At 49.4% G+C, this 22,161-nt stretch overlaps 1 protein-coding gene across 1 annotated transcript in view; it reads left to right on the top strand.

Annotated features, from left to right (window-relative positions):
- Positions 1–17,873, top strand: part of LOC119968059 (high affinity immunoglobulin epsilon receptor subunit beta-like) — a 71,618-nt gene extending 53,745 nt beyond the window's left edge. Inside the window, exons 9-12 of the mRNA XM_038801158.1 lie at positions 2,981–3,037; positions 3,390–3,503; positions 12,912–13,023; positions 17,491–17,873. Coding sequence (XP_038657086.1) covers positions 2,981–3,037; positions 3,390–3,503; positions 12,912–13,023; positions 17,491–17,549 — 342 coding nt within the window. The 3' untranslated portion in view covers positions 17,550–17,873. The remainder of the gene's footprint in view (positions 1–2,980; positions 3,038–3,389; positions 3,504–12,911; positions 13,024–17,490) is intronic.
- The last annotated feature ends 4,288 nt before the right edge of the window (positions 17,874–22,161 follow it).

Raw genomic sequence — 22,161 nt, 5'->3', positions numbered from 1 at the left:
CCATCTCAGCGGGTCTGACTGCATCTGTGGAGAGACGAGGGAGCTGACGTTTCCAGTCAGGGTGCATTTATGTCAAAGTTGGAGAACTGGAAATAGGGCCAAATTATACTGTAATGAGGGGGGGGGGGGGGGGGGGGGGGGGGGGGGGGTGGAGCGGTGAGGCTGGACGTGCGACAACGCAGAATCGCCGAGCAGAAACTGATAGCCAAGTTCCGCTCACATGAGTAAGGCCTCAACCGGGACCTGGAATTCATGTCGCATTACATTCATCCACCCCCCACCATCTGGCCTGGGCTTGCGAAATCCTACCTGTCCTGGCTTGAGACAATTCACACCTCTTTAACCTGGGGTTACCCCTCTGCTCCGTTTGGACCCGTAAAGACTCAATTACCTGCAAGGACTCGCATTCAAAGTATCGTCTTGCATCTTTGACTTTGTCTATATATGCTGTGGTTGTGTAACCTCCCTCTTCATTCACCTGAGGAAGGAGCAGCGCTCCGAAAGCTAGTGATTCCAAACAAACCTGTTGGATTTTAACCTGGTGATAGAATCGAACCTTTTTCATATAGGTAAAAAGGGTTCAAGTTGAATAAATGATTTAAAGAAACCATTACATTTCATATTATACAATGGCTGACTGCTTGAAAATCTGACAAATACTGCAAATGTTTGCAGTATCAATTTGAAAGAAAAGTTTTGTATTCAAGAATTTATAGTTGGCTCATGGCCATTGCATTTTCGAGCTGACATTGTGAATGCGTCTCTAATTCACTTGTCTCTCAGTCCGGAAGAAACGATCTCGAACATGTTCGTACTTCAGAATATTCTTTATTACGATCGGGGCCGCTCTGTAGGTATTCCGGGGAACCACCTCGGAGAGAGCCAAAGTATTGCTCAAAACATCCTTTTTTATATGTATTATTAGGGGCTGTCCCTTACATTCACTTGAGCTTGCCCCCATTATAAAGCATAAATCTGTTATTGCCGTAGTTCCAATACATGATTTTACAGACTTTGAGGTTGGCGCATGAGTATGTAGCAGTCTTAGCTTAAACAGCAGGTGGTAGCCATAGTTGCAAGCGGCTCCCACATTTCATATTCTGTCATCCGGCCATGCTCCTTGTTTCTCAAGGCTATTCTGCTTATAGTCATGAGTCCCTTATCTCAACAAGTTCATTCTCCTTCAATACAACCTTCTACACTTGGGATTTTCCACTAACATATCCCATTCATTCTGGCTCTTAAGCTTTGCTTCACATCCTCAACTTGGAACAGAATCAGATATGAAGGTGCTGTGGCTGGCTCGGTCAAATTGAACCATGAAAACGTACATCAAAAGTCCTTTGTCTTAAGGAAGGAACTAGATGACATCCAGGAGCGTGTTCAGGATAACCGCATACCATTACAAGATAACTATAGAAAATTGCCCAACAAAAGAATGTGCTGGAGCAGCTTCTTGAGATTACTAAAATGATGTTTCGACTAAATGACAGACAATTGTGTCATTAAATTAGAAGAATTATAGAAGATGGACCAATCAAAGCTTTGAAGGGGCCAGACTTCATAGATAATAACATAATAATTTCAATAAAAAGTTAGGTATCGAGATGATAAGTCAGTGCTTTTTGCTGGTGAAATGAAATGAATGAAAATCGCTTATTGTCACAAGTAGGCTTCAAATAAAGTTACTGTGAAAAGCCCCGAGTCGCCACATTCCGGTGCCTGTTCGGGAAGGCTGTTACGGGAATCGAACCGTGCTGCTGGCCTGCCTTGGTATGATTTCAAAGCCAGCTATTTAGCCCTGTGCTAAACCAGCCCCAATGCTATGCTATCTGCTCGTGCTAAATTGTTATTCTAATTTAAACTGCGCAGTTTCTATTTACTGTGCACATTTGATTTGAATTCTTAATGTATCTTGTATTCAACCTATCTGTAATTGCGAGCGACAATCAGTTCAATAAAGCTTCCTGCAGGGCTGAGTTGAAAACGTTTTAATAATCTGTAAGAAAGCCAATCGTCAATAGACACATCAAATTGAAAAGGCTAATTGATATTAAACCCCAATTTAAGTTCAGTCTCAAGGTCTGTTCAATTAGTATATGTGCGGCGACATAGAAATATACCAACGAAAAGAGCAGAATTTAACACCAGTTGTGTCAACGAGGGGCAGGGAACAGATGGGGGGGAGGGGGAGGTCGCGATGGTGAGGGGGAAACCAGTTCAATGGGAAATGGAAATAAATTGACAGAAAGGAAAATGGGGTGAAGGTGGAGGAAGTGACCTCACAGTCTGAAGATGTTGAACTCAATGTTAAGTCCGGAAGGCTGTAACGTGACCAATCGGAAGATGAGGTGATGTTCCTCCAGTTTTTTACATAGAATTTACAGTGCAGAAGGAGGCCATTCGGCCCATCGAGCCTGCACCGGCTCTTGGAAAGAGCACCCTACCCAAGGTCAACACCTCCACCCTATCCCCATAGCCCAGTAACCCCACCCAACACTAAGGGCAATTTTGGACACTAAGGGCAATTTAGCATGGCCAATCCACCTAACCTGCACATCTTTGGACTGTGGGAGGAAACCGGAGTACCCGGAGGAAACCCACGCACACACGGGGAGGATGTGCAGACTCCACACAGACAGTGACCCAGCCGGGAATCGAACCTTGGACCCTGGAGCTGTGAAGCGATTGTGCTATCCACAATGCTACCGTGCTGCCCCTAAGTTTGAGTTGGGTTTTCACTGGAACACTGCAGCAGGCCGAGGGCGGACATGTGGACGTGAGAGCAGGTGAAGTGTTTGCAGAATGCACAGAACTGTTGCACTAAATGACCTGATTCCCTGCTGTATGTTCAATGTAAACCGTAATCTTACATATCTGTGTGAAGGTCATCTTTTACAATGGAATATATTAATATCATCTTTAAATTTACTAATGTACCCTCACACATTACTCACACAATGTACTTCTTTCTTCCTAGTATATCATTTCAGGATCACTGGTGGTTGACATTATAAACACATCAAATAACCACCTTGTAAGTATTTTGAACCTTTATTTCCAGACACCTGGCCCTCACTGTTATTTGTTTTCCGAGTGCGATCGTGGAGAAGGTGGCATTTGTGAATTTTCTCAGTAATGGTTTACAAGATCAGGTATCTAGCTGGAAGCCTGCTGGGGAGGGGGGTTAGAGGAGTCAGCCGTGTTGTTGTGGGGTAGGTGTCACAGACTGTATACAACTCCGCCGCAGCTTAGCCAGGGTGGAGGGTGGCGTAGGATGGCGCAAGGCACCGTTGGTAGCTCCTTTTCTCAGGAAGGAAGACACCAGCCTCAGATGGGATTCGCGGATTTTGGGACCGCAGAGTAACGCCTGTTTAAATTCTTTACAGAAACAAGTGATATTACTGATGCACATCATCAGCAGCATCGCAGCATTGATTGGCACAGCAGCTTACTTTGTTTCCCTGTACCTGATGCCGCCCCTGGGCACCAATTTCTTTTACGTGAGTATCTCTTCCATTGTGGGCAAAGGAGCAGCAGAGACGGGAGCAAAGGACTTGCCTCAGGTTGGGACAGAGAAAGTGCACAGGATTGAAGGGGCAGGACATGGAGAGAGGATGCGGTACTCCGGATGAAGGGAGAGAGAAAGAGAGGGCCCAGGATTTGGGTGCAGTGCCCTAATCAGGTAGAGATTGCCTGGGAGAGGAGGAGAGAGGGAGAGAGAGGGAGGCAGTGCTCGGAGGAGAGAGAGAGGAAAATATTTTATTGAGGCATTTATTTTATAGCTTTTAACAGAATAAACAACCAAAAACATAACCCAGCCAACATTCGGGAGGGCATAGCAGAAATTCATCCCAAGGAGGAGGAAACACACTGAGGGGAGGACAAGGCATCCATGGTTGACGAGGGACGTCAAGGACAGCATAAAGGCTAAAGAGAAAGCATACAAAGTGGCGAGGATTAGTGGGAAGCCAGAGGATTGGGAAGCCTTTAAAAGTGAGCAGAGGACAACTAAAAAAGTAATAAGGGGGAGAAGATGAAGTGTGAGTGCAAGCTAGCTAGTAATATAAAGGAAGATAGGAAGAGTTTTTTTCAATATATAAAAGGTAAGAGAGGCAAAAATAGACATTGGACCACTGGAAAATGCGGCTGGAGAAGTAATAATAGGAAACAAAGAAATGGCAGAGGAACTGAATAGTTACTTTGCATCAGTCTTCACGGTGGAAGACACCAGTGGGATGCCAGAGCTCCAGGAGAATCAGGGGGCAGAGGTGAGTGCAGTGACCATCACTAAGGAGAAGGTTCTGAGGAAACGGAAAGGTCTGAAGGTGGATAAGTCACCTGGACCGGATGGACTACACCCTAGGGTTCTAAAAGAGATAGCTGAGGAGATTGTGGAGGCATCAGTGATGATCTTTCAGGAATCACTGGAGGCAGGAAGGGTCCCAGAGGACTGGAAAGTGGCTAATGTAACACCACTGGTTTTAGAAGGGAGGGAGGCAGAAGACGGGAAATTATAGGCTGGTTAGCCTGACTTCGGTCATTGGTAAGATTTTAGAATCCGTTATTAAAGATGAGATTGGGGCAGCACGTGGCACAGTGGTTAGCATTGCTGCCTACGGCGCTGAGGACCCGGGTTCGAATCCGGCCCTGGGTCACTGTCCGTGTGGAGTTTGCACATTCTCCCCGTGTCTGCGTGGGTTTCACCCCGACAACCCAAAGATGTGCAGGTTAGGCGACTTGGCCACGCTAAATTGCCCCTTAATTGGAAAAAATTATTGGGTACTCTAAATTTAAAAAAAAAGAAAAAAAAATTAAAGATGAGATTGCGGAGTACTTGGAAGTGCATGGTAAAATAGGACTGAGTCAGCACGGCTTTGTCAAAGGGAAGGTCATGTCTGACAAATCTGTTAGAGTTCTTTGAGGAAGTAACAAGTCAGACAAAGGAGAAGCAGTGGATGTGTTCTATTTAGATTTCCAGAAGGCCTTTGCCAAGGTGCCGCATCGGAGACTGTTAAATAAGTTAAGATCCCATGGTGTTCAGAGTAAGATCCTGGCATGGATAGAGGATTTGCTGACTGGCAGAAAGCTGAGAGTGGGGATAAAGGGGCCTTTTTCAGGATGGCAGCCGGTGACTAGTGGTGTGCCTCAGGGGTCTGTGCTGGGACCACAGCTTTTCACAATATACATTAATGATCTGGAAGAAGGAACTGACGGCACTGTTGCTAAGTTTGCAGGTAATACCTGTAGAGGGACAGGTAGTATTGAGGAAGCAGGGGGGCTGCAGAAGGACTTGGACAGGCTAGGAGAGTGGGCAATGAAATGGCAGATGGAATACAATGTGGAAAAGTGTGAGCCTATGCACTTTGGAAAGAGGAATTTATGGATAGACTATTTTCTAAATGGGGAAATGCTGAGGAAATCAGAAGCACAAAGGGACTTGGGAGTCCTTGTTCACGACTCTTAAGGTTAATGTGCAGGTTCAGTTGGCAGTTAGGAAGGCAAATGCAATGTTAGCATTCATGTCGAGAGGGCTAGAATACAAGAGCAGGGATGTACTTCTGAGGCTGTATAAGGCTCTGGTCAGACCCCATTTGGAGTATTATGAGCAGTTTTGGGCCCCTTATCTAAGGAAGGATGTACTGGGGCCTTGGAAAGGGTCCAGAGGAGGTTCACAAGAATGATCCCTGGAATGAAGAGCTTGTTGTATGAGGAATGGTTGAGGACTCTGGGTCTGTACTCGTTGGAGTTTAGAAGGATGAGGGGATATTATTGAAACATACAGGATACAGCGAGGCCTGGATAGAGTGGACGTGGAGAGGATGTTTCCACTTGTAGGAACTAGAACCAGAGGATTCACCATCTCAGACTAAAGGAACAATCCTTTAAAACAGAGATGAGGAGGGATTTCTTCAGCCAGAGGGTGGTGAATCTGTGGAACTCTATGCCGCAGAAGGTTGTGGAGGCCAAATCATTGTGTCTTTAAGACAGAGATAGATAGGTTCTTGATTAATACGGGATCAGGGGTTATATGGAGAAGGCAGGAGAATGGGGATGAGAAAAACATCAGCCGTGATTGAATGGCGGAGCAGACACGATGGGCCGAGTGGCCTAATTCTGCTCCTCTGTCTTATGGTCTAACATGGCTTGCATAAACAACATCCCAACGACAACTTCCACCAACCTCCGCCGACCTAACCAAACTCCCCTGCCTCCCCTTTTTTAAACCCCCCCCCCCCACTGCTGACAGCTTCGACCTTTCCAAAGAAGTCGATAATCAGCTGCTACCTGCAGGCAAACCCTAGCATCGGGCCCCTCAGGGCGAACTTAATCTTCTCGAGCTGGAGAAACCCAACCATGCCACTCACCTACACCCCCGACTCTGGGGGCTCCGAGACCCTCTATGATAGCAAGATCTATCTCTGGGCAGCACGGTAGCACAGTGGTTAGCACTGTGGCTTTGCAGCTCCAAGATCCCAGGTTTCATTCCCCGCTTGGACCAGTGTCTGTGCTGAGTCTGCACGTTCTCCCCGTGTCCGCGTGGGTTTCCTCCGGGTGCTCCGGTTTTCTCCCACAGTCCAAAGATGTGCAGGTTAGGTGGATTGGCCGTGTTAAATTGCCCTTAGTGTCCAAAAAGGTTAGGTTGGGTTACTGGGATATGGGGATAGGGTGGAGGTGTGGGCTTGGGTAGGGGGCTCTTTCCAAGGGTGGGTGCAGATTCAATGCGCCGAATGGCCTCCTTCTGCACTGTAAATTCTATGATGTCAGGGAGGCAAAGGGCAAGACATCGGCCTCTCTCGTCCGGATCTTCTAACACACCAAAAATCGCCACCTCTGGACTCGGGACCCCCCTCACTTGTCAGACCAGTGACATGACGTCAGCAAATCCCTGCCAGAATCCCCTCAGCCTCGGACATGACTAAAACATGTGGACATGATTGGCGGGCCCACCCACACAGCGCCCACATCGATCCTCCACCCCTTCAAAAACCCTGCTGATCCGAGCCACAGACATGGGCGCCCTGTGGACCCCCTTAAACTGGATCAGGCTGAGCCTGGCACACAATGAGGACGCATTACCCTACACCCTCAGGCTCTTTGCCTGTGAGCAATGATGGCTACTCGGCTCCCCGCCGGGGGGGGGGGGGGGGGGGGGGGGGGGGGGGGGGGAGGCAATGGTGAAGTGATATTGTCACTGAACTAGGAATCCAGAGACCCAGGAGAATTCTCTGGGTTCGAATCCCACCGGGGGGGATGGTGGAATTTAAAATCAATAAATAAAAGTCTAACGATGATCATGAAGCCATTGTCGATTGTTGTCAAAACCCATCTGGTTCACTCATGTGGGAAATCTGCCCTCCTTACCCGGCCTGGCCTACATGTGACTCCAGACCCACAGCGATGTGATTGACACCGAAATACCCTCAGGAATGGGCAATAAATGTGGGCCCAGCCAGCGACGCCCACATCCTGTCAACAAATAAAGAAAAAAACAATTGGCTCACTTGGTGAGGAGGCCACTGAATGACGGCCGTTAGATATGGGGCGACTCCCGTTAAGCCCAGTGAGTGGCGATAATTGGTTTCTCAGCACGCTACGGTGAGATCTCGATCTCGCCTACGGGAGCGGGCCGGTTACATCGCAAACTGCCGCCTGGCACGGTTCCCGTTTCCGGCCTCTCACTAATCACCGGCCTGGTATTGCTCGAACGAGAGCGCAGCGAGGAAAGAGAAGCGCGGCCAAAGTCTTTGCCCAATAACTACAGTCACCAGGTTTGTAAATTTAAATCTAATTAATTTTTATTAATGACAAACACCAGAATTAAATGAGTGGAAAATACAACTGGTTAACTATCTAATTGCTAACTCTCCCCCCTCCCCCCCTAACTTTAACTTGCCCACCCTCCACACACCCACATAGGATAGGCAACACAAGGGGAAAGAGCCGTGTCTTAAAAAAGAATAATCCGAAAAGTAAAAGGATAAAATATTCTGGGAGCGATGTACTGGCCGTGTTGCGCTCTCGCCCGAGCAGAACGTGGCCAGTCGGCCTCTCGCAGGCTCCTCGGCGGCCCCCACACTTCGCAGGATCTACCTGGCAAGCCGGTCAACCTCTCTGGAAAAACTCCTTGGGCAGGAACACCGGGAGGTGCTGGAATAGAAATCAAAATCCCGGCAAGATACTCACCTGAACCAATTGTACCCGGCCCGTCAGGGATTGTGGGACAGCGTTCCCATCTTGGCAGGTCTGATTGGCATATTTGAACCTCCTGAGTTTCCCCCTGTCCCTGGATCCCGAAATACCAAAAAGTACTTCCTGCTAACTGGAATGGTAACCCCCTAAACCCCGCTCCTTGCCCCAGTGCCCCAACCACAAAGCCTTCGCTCTTTCCTATATTTATCCTGTAGCCAGAAAAGACCCTGAAACGCTGTAAAATTCCCAGAATGTTTTCCATTGATGCCTCCACATCCCTAGCATATAATGGCAAATTGCTGGCGTGTAGTGAGGCATTTTGCTCCGCCCTCTAACTATTCCTTCAAAGTCCTCAATGCCATTGTTTACTGGTTCAATTGCCAACGCAAATAACAAAGGGGACATCGGACATCCCTGCCTCGTGCCCTGGTACAGACAAAAGGGTTCCAAGGTCACACTGGTTGTGCAAACACTGGCAAATGAGGCCGGATACAACAGTCATGCACACAGTACGAAGCCCGGTCAAATTTTTTCACTGCCGCTCGACCTAGTCAAATACCTTCTCTGTATCAAGTGAAACAATGTTCTCCGGAACCAGATCCTCCCCAGGCGTAGGAACCACGTTCAACAACTGTCTTATGTTTGCCGTCAACCCTCACCACTTCATAATAATCTTTATTATTGTCACAAGTCTGCTTACATTAACACTGCAATGACGTTACTGTGAAAAGCCCCTAGTCACCACATTCCGGCACCTGTTCGGGTACACAGAGGGAGAATTCAGAATGTCCAATTCATCTAACAGCACGTCTTTCAGGACAGGGATGAAACCGGAGGAAACCCACGCAGACACGGGGAGAACGTGCAGACTCCACACAGTGACCCAAAACGGGAATCGAACCTGGGACCCTGGCGCTGCGATGCAACAGTGCTAACCACTGTGCTACCGTGCCGCCATTTCAAATCCCATTTGGTCTTCTCCCAGGGCTCCAATCTTAATGCCAGCACCTCAACTAGAAGCTGCGTCTACGTTTAACAGGGAAATAGGAGCAGAAAAATGGATGCCTTCCCTAGCAACTGTGGCAAGGCAGCTCTCGCGAGGGAATCTGTGAACATCCTCAACAACAGAGATCCCAGCTGATCTACTGGGAACCCATCGAGCCCTACTGCCTTCCCCGACTGCATCAATTTCAGCACCTCCACTGGAGCTATTAATTCCTCCCGCAATCCTCCCCCACCTTGGGAAACTCCCAACTCCCCAAAGGCTGCATCATACCTCTCTCATCCCAAGGTGGTTCGAACACGTATAACTCCTAGAAGGCCCGAAATGCCCCATTCACCTTCTCCTGAGCTGAAACTAGCCTCCCACCCCAGCCCTACTCTGGACAATCTCCCTCTCTGCCTCCTGTTTCCACAGTTGAAATGCCAGGGCTGACTTGCCTTCTCTCGTTGAGAATGTTGAACAATTGCACCCTGACTGGCGTCAGTTGACCGTGTGTTCTCGCAGGTATAAACTCAGCTTGAATCTTGCACTTCGAATCTTCCAGTTCAGCTCTGATGTGAATATTTTCCTGTGAGGGATTTGGGGTAAGGGTTTTCGCCAGGGAGGGTGGTGATGGTCTAGAATACACTGCCCGAAGGATAGTAGAGGCAGGAAACCTCATAGCCTTTAAAAATAATATGGATAAGCACTTGAAACATCATAACATTCAAGTCTGTGGGCCAAGTGTTGGAAAATGAGATTAGTTTAGATTTCATATAGTTTTGTTGGTCTGTACTGTATGATTCTATGTGCTTCATTTACCTTTGGTGTGTGCCTTGTGGTTTACTTGAATATTGTCTCCCTCTCTCTGGGCTTTTTCCGTTTCCCTGCTCTCCGTTGGCGCATTTATTAGTTGCCAATCCAATCCAATTTAGACTTGCTTCAGCTAAGATGAATGGCCATTGCGTTCCCATCTATGATCTGAGACTCCACATCTTCCTTTGTGACATTGCATTTGGCTGTCCGACTAACTTGTCCTCTTGGTGTGAGTATCGTCCCATCATGTACTAGATTAATACCAGGAATGGGCGGGGGTGTCTTGTGAGGAGAGTTTGGACGGGCTGGGCTGGTAGCCGCTGGAGTTTATCCCAGTCACAGGCCACTGGATCCAAACCTTTCAGAGGCTGAGGGGTGTTGACAGGGTGGATGTGGAGAGGATGTTTCCTCGTGTGGGGGAATCTAGACCGAGGGGAGGGGGTCACTGTTTAACAATAAGGGTTCGCCCATTCCAAACGGAGATGGGGAGGAATGTTGCCTCTCAGAGGCTGGTGACTCTCCGGAACTCTCTTCCTCAAAAGGCAGCGGGAGCAGAATCTGGGAATAATTTTAAGGCAGAGATGGAGAGATTCCTGATTAACGAGGGGGGTGAAAGGTCATTGTGAGGTCGGCAGGAATGTGCGGTCACAATCAGATCAGGCACGACCTTATCGAATGGGGGAGCAGGCTCGATGGGCAGAGTGTCCTCCTATTCCGAATTGATATGTTCACGCACAGTCTCAATCTTACTCTTGAGGGTTTAATTTTTGGATCATGTTGAACTGCTTCGCCCAGGTCTGTGATGGTCGTTATGCTGCACGATGCACCCGTGTCTATCTGACACTTCTTAGGGGGGGGATGCTCCGCCCGCCACATTTCAGCCTCACCACGCCGGCAGAATTCTCCGTTACGCTAGTCGGTCAATGTGGTTCCCCAAGCCGTCAGGAAACTCCCGGGCTGCCGGCAAACCGGAGCATCCCAACGGCGGAGAATCCCGGCCCTAGTTTGCTCGATATTCTCCTTCAGGCATCATTGCAAGAGTCATTTGTCACCGATGGACTTGACTGAACCAACCTGTTGTATCAAGTACAGTTCTTCAGACTCGTCCGCCAATATCACTGCAGTAGCCATCTCTCTAGGTTTGATTCGCTTCTTTCTAGTCAAACACTGGCGTCGAAAATAATTCAGCTACTTGCAGTTAAAAGCCCGATTTCTCCAGGCTGGGCCGTTGTTTTTTCCTGTGCATGCGAGGAGTTACATCCTGCCCTTTATGTGCACTTGCTCTGGGATTTTGTCGTGAAGGTCACTTTTCAATTTGACTGGCGAGGGGATCAGCAAAGTTGCTGCAGCCATTTTACTTGCACAGTAATCTCCTTGCAGCCTGTCCTTTTCCTGCAGCTCATTACTTTTCCTTTGACCTATTTTCAGCTGCTTTTTTTTTTCAGATTTAAACCTTTGTGTTCCTTGGTTCTCAGTATCTTCTGTGCATCATTTCTCGGGATCAAAAATCTATTTTTTAGTCACTTTCTGACACCGTGGGTGGGGTACTCCCGTCGCACGAGCCCAGAATTCCCCAATTCTGATCCGAGATAATCAGAACTGTGCTGCCCTGGGTGGGAGCAGAAGATTTACCCCCCCTGATTCAGGTATAGTGTTTATCAGTGTCTGTCTCTGTGAGAGGTTTCATTCAATTGAAGAGAAATGGCAGCCATCAGTGAGTGCCTCATGGCGGAGTTACTGTAGCCACCGAAGTTGGCCATTCCCTCAATACAAAAGGGAGGAACGCAAAGCTTGCTGGGTAAAATGGACAATGTTTGCAGCACAAGCAGGCTGCACCAAGCCAATGTGGATTCTGTCTGCTAAGAGAGCAGACAGCACCGAAACGAACATTCCGCATACTAATGAGGCAATCTCCGGGATAGTTAACATGGTAATGGAACAATCCCAGGGACAATGGACACAAATAGGGAAGTGATTGCAACATTGTATGGGAAACCAGACACCCCGGCACCAGCGGGGTTCGAAGACAAAGCACCTGAAGGCCCGCCCAGTAGCCGAGGGACAGCCTCAGTATTGGGGGGATTCAAACAAATCGATTGGGAAGAGACCCAATCGATTCCCAGCAGATAGAGGGTCCGCCCAAAAGGGCGCAAAGCCCTGGGACCTATAAAAGACAGGTCCCAAACTTAGTTTGTTCTTCTTAACCAGCCCTCCTCTCTGGACCAGCATCTCGACCAGCTTTTACCGAAGAAGACCTTGACCGAGAGAGAAGAGAGGTTTGGGACAGCAGCCACCAGCAAGTAAGTGTCTCACAACGATCGCTACCAGAGATAGACACTCCTGACCCCTTTTTAACCCGTACCAACCTGAAGTCTGCGGACCAGAGCAGAGCAAGAGGCCTTGTCCCCTGATCCGGCAGTTCCCTTTAAGATAAGTATTGGTTTATTTAGCAGCAGGAATAGTTTAGTCATCTTAGCGTGTGCATGGGTAGTATTATAATTGTATTATAATAAACTCAGTTGTTTGAACTTACTAATTGGTGTATGGTTTTATTGCTTTGAACTTGACCTTGAAACTTGTGGCGGTATCTTAACGATACCTGGCGACTCCAGAGCTAAGTAACGAAACAGAGCCAAATTGAGTGTTAAGCACACTCACCCAGAACGAGCAACATTACATGACTATGGCAAGGTAGTTAGCACATTTTTCAAAACACCGACAGTCATAGACAGATGTTGCTCAGGTGGGTGAGAAAGAGAGCCAGCAACTTGTCAGGAGTGGGTTTTGATGGGGAGAGAGAGTACTTGTGAGGGAGGGAGTGTCGGACGTTTACAAATCTATTGTTGAGGTGGGATTGTTGGCCATTGAAGGGACAGGGTGACAAGCGAATGGTTGAGGTATCTCACTTTGTCTTTTACAGATAGGGGCCTTGGTCATGGTCTTCTTCCTCATGGTGCTGAGCTGTCTAGAATTTATCATCGCCTCCATGGTCCTGTTCCTTCACTGCACGCTCGTTGTACGTGAGATTTACGGTAAGACGGAGCCAGTAATATTGGAGGTTACTGAAATGGCGCACTATGTTACACCCAGGCTGTCTCCGCAGTTCAAATGCCTCAGCAGCCTGATGGACACAGAGCATGGATCAGGAATCATTTCTCCGCACATTGGGCTGTAAATCTTGGGAATTCTCTACCCCAGAGAATTATGGAAGTATATTCCTTACTGGTTGGGAAGCTTTTGGATATTGAGCTAATTCAAAGATAAGGGAATGGGATTGGAAGACACAGATTACGCATAATCTCATTATTTGGCAGAGCAGGCTCAAAGGGCGAAAGGCCTTCTCCTGCTTGTCCCAACTATTTCTGTAGCTCCAGCTCCTACACCCACTCCCTATCGCTGGAACCTTCTCCAGCCCCTACAACCCTTCCTATCTCTGTAGCCTCCTCCAGCCCCTACACCCCTCCCTATCTCTGTAACCACCTCCAACCCTCCCTATCTCTGTAACCTCCTCCAACCCCTACAACCCTCCCTATCTCTGTAACCTCCTCCAGTCCCTACAACCCTCCCTATCTCTGTAACCTCCTCCAGCCCTTACACCCCTCCCTATCTCTGTAACCTCCTCCAGCCCCTACACCCCTCCCTATCTCTGTAACCTCCTCCAGCCCTCCCTATCTCTGTAACCTCCTCCAGCCCTTACACCCCTCCCTATCTCTGTAACCTCCTCCAGCCCCTACACCCCTCCCTATCTCTGTAACCTCCTCCAGCCCTCCCTATCTCTGTAACCTCCTCCAGCCCCTACACCCTTCCCTATCTCTGTAACCTCCTCCAGCCCCTACACCCCTCCCTATCTCTGTAACCTCCTCCAGCCCCTACACCCCTCCCTATCTCTGTAACCTCCTCCAGTCCCTACAACGCTCCCTATCTCTGTAACCTCCTCCAGCCCCTACACCCCTCCCTATCTCTGTAACCTCCTCCAGCCCCGACAACCCTCCCTATCTCTGTAACCTCCTCCAGCCCCTACACCCCTCCCTATCTCTGTAACCTCCTCCAGCCCCTACAACCCTCCCTATCTCTGTAACCTGCTCCAGTCCCTACAACCCTCCCCATCTCTGTAACCTCCTCCAGCCCATACAACCCTCCCTATCTCTATAACCTCCTCCAGCCCCCTACAAACCTCCCTATCTCTGTAACCTCTTCCAGTCCCTACAACCATCCCTATCTCTGTAACCTCCAGCCCCTACAACCCTCCGTATCTCTGTAACCTCCTCCAGTCCCTACAACCCTCCCTATCTCTGTAATCTCCTCCAGTCCCGACAACCCTACCTATCTGTCCCTATCTCTGTAACCTCCTCCAGCCCCTACAACCCTCCCTATCTGTAACCTCCTCCAGCGCCTACAACCCTCCCTATCTGTAACCTCCTCCAGCCCCTACAACCCTCCCTATCTCTGTAACCTCCTCCAGCCCCTACAACCCTCCCTATCTGTAACCTCCTCCAGCCCCTACAACCCTCCCTATCTCTGTATCCTCCTCCAGCTCCTACAACCCTCCCTATCTCTGTAACCTCCTCCAGCCACTACACCCCTCCCTATCTCTGTAACCTCCTCCAGCCCCTACAACCCTCCCTATCTCTGTAACCTCCTCCAGCCCCTACAACCCTCCCTATCTCTGTAACCTCCTCCAGCCCCTCCAACCCTCCCTATCTCTGTAACCTCCTCCAGCCACTACACCCCTCCCTATCTCTGTAACCTCCTCCAGCCCCTACAACCCTCCCTATCTCTGTAACCTCCTCCAGCCCCTACAACCCTCCCTATCTCTGTAACCTCCTCCAGCCCCTACAACCCTCACTATCTCTGTAACCTCCTCCAGCCCCTACAACCCTCCCTATCTCTGTAACCTCCTCCAGCCCCTACAACTCTCCCTATCTCTGTAACCTCCTCCAGCCCCTACAACCCTCCCTATCCCTGTAACTCCTGCAGCCCCTACAACCCTCCCTGTCTCTGTAACCTCCTCCTGTCCCGACAACCCTCCCCATCTCTGTAACCTCCTCCAGCACCTACAACCCTCCCTATCTCCGTAATCTCCTCCAGCCCCGACATCCCTACCTATCTCTGTCCACATCTCTGTAACCTCCTCCAGCCCCTACAACTCTCCCTATTTCACTAAACTCCACCAGCTCCTACACCCCTCGCTATCTGTGTAACCTCCTCCAGGCCCCAGAACCCTCCCTATCTCTGTAACCTCTTCCAGCCCCTACAACACTCCCTATCTCTGTAACCTCCTCCAGCCCCAACCACTCTCCCTGTGTAAACTCCTCCAGCTCTTGCAATCCTCCCCCTCTGTAACCTCCTCCAGCCCCTACAACTCTCCCTATCTATGTAACCTCCTCCAGCCCGTACAACCCTCCCTATCTCTGTAACCTCCTCCAGCTCCTGTAACCCTCCATAACTCTGAAACCCCCTCCAGCCCCTACAACCCTCCCTATCTCTGTAACCTCCTCCAGTCCCTTCAAACCTGCCTATCTCTGTAAACACCTACAGCCTCTACAACCCTCCCTTTCTCTGTACTCTCCTCCAGCAACTACAACCTTCCCTTTCTCAGTAACCTCCTCTAGCCCCTACAACTCTCCCTATTTCACTAAACTCCACCAGCTCCTACACCCCTCCCTATCTGTGTAACCTCATCCAGTCACAATAACCCTCCCTATCTCTGTAACCTCCAGCTCCTACAACCCTCCCTATCTCTGTAACATCCTCCAGCCCCAACAACCCTCCCTATCTCTGTAACCTCCTCCAGCCCCTACAACTCTCCCTAGCTCTGTAACTCCTCCAGCCCCGACAACCCTTGATGTCTCTGTAACCTCCTCCAGCTCTTACAACCCTCCCCATCTCTGTAATCTCCTCCAGCGCCTACAACCCTCCCTATCTGTAACCTCCTACAGCCTCTACAACCCTCCCTTTCTCTGTAACCTCCTCCAGCCCAGCCAACCCTCCCTATCTCTGTCACCTCCTCCAGCCCCTTCAACCCTCCCTATCTCTGTAACCCCCTCCAGGCCCTACAACCCTCCCTATCTCTGCAACCTACTCCAGCTTCTACAACCCTCCCTATCTCTGTAACTCCTCCAGCCCCTACAACCCTCCCTATCTCTGCAACCTCTCCAACCCCTACAACCCTCCCGATCTCTATAACCTCCTCCAGCCCCCTACAACCCTCCCTATCTGTAACCTGCTCCAGTCCCTACAACCCTCCCTTTCTCTGTAACCTCCTCCAGCCCAGCCAACCCTCCTTATCTCTGTCACCTCCTCCAGCCCCTTCAACCCTCCCTATCTCTGTAACCCCCTCCAGGCCCTACAACCCTCCCTATCTCTGCAACCTACTCCAGCTTCTACAACCCTCCCTATCTCTGTAACTCCTCCAGCCCCTACAACCCTCCCTATCTCTGCAACCTCTCCAACCCCTACAACCCTCCCGATCTCTATAACCTCCTCCAGCCCCCTACAACCCTCCCTATCTCTGCAACCTCCTCCAGTCCCTACACCCCCTCCCTATCTCTGTAACCTCCTCCAGCCCCTACAACCCTCCCTATCTCTGTAACCTCCTCCAGCCCCTACAACCCTCCCTATCTCTATAACCTCCATCCCCTACACCCCCTCCGTATCTCTGTAACCTCCAGCCCCGACACCCCCTCCCTATCTCTGTAACCTCCTCCAGCCCCTACACCCCTCCCTATCTCTGTAACCTCCTCCAGTCCCTACAACGCTCCCTATCTCTGTAACCTCCTCCAGCCCCTACACCCCTCCCTATCTCTGTAACCTCCTCCAGCCCCGACAACCCTCCCTATCTCTGTAACCTCCTCCAGCCCCTACACCCCTCCCTATCTCTGTAACCTCCTCCAGCCCCTACAACCCTCCCTATCTCTGTAACCTGCTCCAGTCCCTACAACCCTCCCCATCTCTGTAACCTCCTCCAGCCCCTACAACCCTCCCTATCTCTGTAACCTCCTCCAGCCCCCTCCAAATCTCTGTAACCTCCTCCAGCCCCTACAAGCCTCTCTCTCTCTCTGTAACTCCTCCATCCTGCACAATCATCCAGAGCTCTGAGCTTGTCCCATTCTGGCCTCTTGCACAATCCCAATTGGAACAGCAGCTGTTTGAACCCCTGAGCTCTTGAATTCCCTCCTGAAGTCTCTCCACCTTTTTCTCTCTCTCTTTAGGACATTTTGTGAAATCCATCTGTTTGACCAAGCTTTGCTCACCCTTCTAATATGTCCTGAAGTGATTCAGGTTGCAGTGCGAAACATCTTGGTATAGTTTTACCAAGTTAAAGTTATTGATTGGCAAGCATTGTCCTGTGTTTCACAGGCTGAACTGCGAACTGTGGATATGGGAAGTTGCAAATCCGACAATGGTATCTGGTGAAGGGAGAGGAGGTTTGGGTGAAACTGTGCTGTGGCCTACTTGTTAAGTAAAACTGTAAGCAATGTCTGTATTGATTCTTTTAGCGGCAAGTATCCACCGGAATCTAGCAAGACCACATTTAAGAGAGACAGACTCCAGATAATTGGCACTCTCAGCAAGGCCTTAACTTTACTCTAACAGATCTGAATGGGAGTCAGTAATCTTCATCATCTCTCCACATGGCCTCTACGATTGAAGAGAACAAGAAGAGCCCTGTTGTCTCTGTGCAGGAGGAAATCTCTCACTAAGTTCCTTGCTTGTACTTGGTTTCCAGTTGCATCAAAGGGCCTGTCCTCTTTATTTTTTCTAACGCGGAAAGAAGACAGCAGTTGTAATAGTCGTTTTTGAGCTTTTATCAGGAGGGAGGCTTCTGTTCCTAATCTAAGCAAAAGAATGTTGACTTTTACATGTAAATCAATAAAATAAATGTTATCCACAGAAGGAGAAACACTGTCCAAACTTTTTCATAGCCTCAAATTGGGAGTAGCTTTCAGTAGGGACACAGACTTCCTTGTCACTTTACTATTGCCAGTATTCATCCTCAGGGGATTTGTCAGGGTTGATGCTGAGAGGATGCTTCCTCTTGTGGGAGAGTCTAGGACCAGAGAGCAGAATATCAGAGTAAGGGGTCGCCCATTTCACACACAGATGAGGAATTTAGTGGGCAGCACGGTAGCATAGTTGCTTCACAGCTCCAGGGTCCCAGGTTCGATTCCCGGCTTGGGTTACTGTCATGCGGGTCTGCACGTTCTCCCTGTGTTCGTCCGGGTGCTCTGGTTTCTTCCCACATTCCAAAGATGTGCAGGTTAGGTGGATTGGCTATGCTAAATTTCCCTTAGTGTCCAAAAAAAGTTAAGTGGGGCTACGGGGATAGGGTGGAGGTATGAGCTTAAGTAGGGTGCTCTTTTCCAAGGGCTGTGCAGACTCAATGGGCCGAATGGCCTTCTGCACTATAAAAAATTCTATAAATCTGTGGAATTCTTTACCGCAGAGAGCTGTAGAGGCTGGGTCATTAAGTTCAAGGCCGAGGCAGACAGAGTTTGAGGGGGTTGAGGGTTATGGGGATAAGGTGGGAATATGGAGTTGAGGATTATCACATCAGATCAGTCACAATCTCATTGAACGGCCGCCTTCTGCTGCTACATCTTGTATATGTGCTTGTTTCACTGGTGGGGTGGGAGATAGGATGGGGCAACCAGGAGAATGCCTCAGCTTAAATATTTATAGGTGGTGGTGTAATATGTACAGGATGAGCTATTTGGTAGAAACATACAGCACAGCTGGCCATTCGCTTTTCATTCACTCCCATTCTCTCTCCGCTTACAGCAGTCTATCATATGGAAGGGGATCATTTGATAGTCATGTATGTGCTAGTTTTTTCATGTGTCCAAACTCTTTCACCTGCCACTGGAAACAGTTTCTATATATTTATTCGAGAGAAAACCCTGCATGATTTTTGAACACCTCGATTAAATCTCCCTCCTTCACCTAAACCAATGTCATCTTCTCCACCTTAACTCAAGTCCCTGTCTCACTCCAGGAACTGTCCACTCCAGGGTTTCTGGAGTGGAAGAGCTTGGTATGAGGATAACAAGGTGAAAAAGGGTAATGCCTGCATGGGACAAGAGGAGTCACTGCCCAGCTTCTCATTCCAATAAACGACAGCTTGGGATTTGTAATCCAGCCGAGAATCTTCAACACGAGGATCCACAGGAATGTCAATTTTTAAATGCCACTGAATAAATGATTCCCCCGATACAGAAAATGATCAGCATTGATGTGGCAGGAATGTTCTATGTGGAGATTCGGAGGGTAGGTAGTTGTACTGCAAACACACCGGATGTTAAATAACGGATTGTGGTGGTTTTGGAACGTGTTCCCTGTGTCCCCCCTCCGGCTCACATGGCTGGACAGACCAGAACATGGCGAGTCAGTCTCAGAATAAAGGGTCACTCAATTGTGAATCTTTGGAATTATCGATCCCGGTACACTGTATTCAAGACAGAGTTTGGAAGGCAGCATTTCATGTCAATGAGCTGCTTGGCAAACTCTGAATTTTATATTTCTCTCAGATGCTCGGCAGTATTTTCTTATGGAGGTGAAGATAGTGCTCTGGAGGAGGTGTGGAAAAAGTAGAATCATCTTCAGTTGCAATGGGTTTCTGCATGCGTTAAATATTTATTATGTCAACATTATGTAATTAGCATTGATAATTATTACAAACCATACACAAGAGGGCTGGAGATCAGCTGGACACTCGAGTGGAAGAAACAGATCAATTGTTGTATGTGTTTTGTGGGTAGCCGTACCTTCCCGGACCACCAGGATAAATGCATGGTGTAACGATCGCACCAATATCTCCACAAACTGATGTTTCCCACCCTCCAATACACCAACCACTCCTGATGGGGGAAATGAACTGTCAGCTCCGACTGCCTCACTACAAATTCTGATGATCCACTGTAAAATCACAAAGTGTCAGCACACCAGTGATTTTCTCTCTCTCAAACCTCATTTGTAGGAACAATGCCGACAGAGCCCTAAGTTATAAATGAACTATTTCTGCTCGGGCACACAGCAGTGGACAACAAAGGCGCCAACACCAGTGTCTCTGCAGTGGAGGAGAAGGAAGGGGGCGCGATACCTACACATCCTCATCAGGATCAGATATCTGCAGCAATTGGGTTAGACTTTGCAATGCACTGCAATTTTCCCCAGTGTCTTTGGTTCTGAGGGAAGCTGAGAATGACCTACTGTCACATTGAGGCCAGGAGAGAGGAGCAGGTACTGGAGGTGGTATGCAGTAGCTCCCATAGCTCTGCATCAACATGATTTGCAGTCCCATGGGGAAAGGTGGATCAGCCAGTGACACATTACTCCGAGGCTTGTTTTGAACCGACTGCGAACAGGGAAGACTTTATTCCAGAGCCAGAAGAAGCTGAGCTAATGACGAAGGTCGTGTGATGGAGTGGGACTCTTGTATGTGACATGATTTTCTCAGCCTTCTGGGTTTGGAGAAGGAGCTTCCTGACTTGACTGCTGCCAGTCCCTGACCTGTGGTTCCAGTCCATTCAACAATCTACTCAAACACACCACTGATTTCCGCTAACGCAGGACAAAGGAGTTTCAGCTCTGTTCCAGTTATATTGCCAGCAGAGAGAGATGGACATGGCTGTCCAGACCCAGATCAAAGCAGCGGTGGTGGCTGCTTCTTGTCGCTGTCAGACTCCGGCCTGTCTGTTACTTTCCATAAACCAGTTTGGAGCTCTGCCTCTGTAAAAGAATTGGAAACAGAATGGCTATTACTAAGAAGAGTGGTAAAGCAAAAAGTGCAGAGGATACTGGAAGTCTGCAGAGGGATTTGGATAGGTTAAGTGAATGGGCGAGGGTCTGGCAGATGGAATACAATGTTGACAAATGTGAGGTTATCCATTTTGACAAAAGGGATTATTATTTAAATGATAAAATATTAAAGCATGCCGCTGTGCAGAGAGACCTGGGTGTGCTAGTGCATGAGTCACAGAAAGTTGGTTTACAAGTGCAACAGGTGATTAAGAAGGCAAATGGAAATTTGTCCTTCATTGCTAGAGGGATGGAGTTTAAGACTAGGGAGGTTATGCTGCAATTGTATAAGGTGTTAGTGAGGCCACACCTGGAGTATTGTGTTCAGTTTTGGTCTCCTTACCTGAGAAAGGACGTACTGGCGCTGGAGGGTGTGCAGAGGAGATTCACGAGGTTAATCCCAGAGCTGAAGGGGTTGGATTATGAGGAGAGGTTGAGTAGACTGGGATTGTTATCGTTGGAATTTAGAAGGGGCCTCTACGATTCGCCGCCTCCACTGGGGTGAATTCCCGATGGGAGTGAGAGGTAGGATATAGTGAGGCCCGACCGTGGGCTGCCGGTCCTGAATCTGGCTCGGGATGGGGAGGGTGGTGGTGATGGGGGTGATGGGCCATCGGGCCGGCGTGACCCCCCACCCCGAGACAGAGGCTGTGTCCCAGGCATCGACCCCAATTGCCACGGCCGCAAGGCAGCCACCTTGCTGGGGCGCCCCACTGACCACCCACCTTGACCCCTGCTTCTGCAGAGTACCACCGACCATATGGGTGCCCCCACTGCACCCCCACCCCCGACCTGGCAGCAGGGCCAGAGGCTCCCAGGGTGCCAAGCCCAATGGGGCAAGGGGTCAGGGAGACATGCGGGGCAGGGTCTGGGGTGTAGCCCGGTGGACCTGGTTGGGCAGGGTGGCACGCAGCCTTTCACTACCTGCAAACACTGTAACAATGTACTTTGGTATGCAACCAGAACTGGTGACCTGTCTCCTAGGCACTGCAGCCCTGGAGGATCCACTGTGGCTGTACGAGTTGGGGTTGCTGGAGAAAGAAGCTGTAGCAGCAGAACAGCGAGGCCGAAGAGGAGGCATTGCATGAGGTGTCTCATGTACTGGCAACGCCTGTCATTCAAGGACCTGCCGGACCGGGCTTGCCTAAGACTCCGGCTGAGCAGGTTGATAGTGCAACACATCTGCTGGATCATGGTGCATCTGGCACTGTGTGGAAATGGGGAAAGGACACCCGCTCCCGATGGCCATCAAGGTGAGGGTCACCCGAAACGTTTATGCCATGGGCTCCTTCCAGTCGTCGAGTGGGGACCTGACTGTATCTTGCAGAGCTCGATGCACAGCTGCATCCGCTCCAACAAGGAGGCTCTATAGC

This window comes from Scyliorhinus canicula, chromosome 6 (genome assembly GCF_902713615.1).
Source record: "Scyliorhinus canicula chromosome 6, sScyCan1.1, whole genome shotgun sequence".
Classification (NCBI taxonomy): Eukaryota; Metazoa; Chordata; class Chondrichthyes; order Carcharhiniformes; family Scyliorhinidae; genus Scyliorhinus; species Scyliorhinus canicula.
Note: the sequence above shows the minus strand (reverse complement) of the source record. Positions and strands in the feature narration are given on the sequence as shown.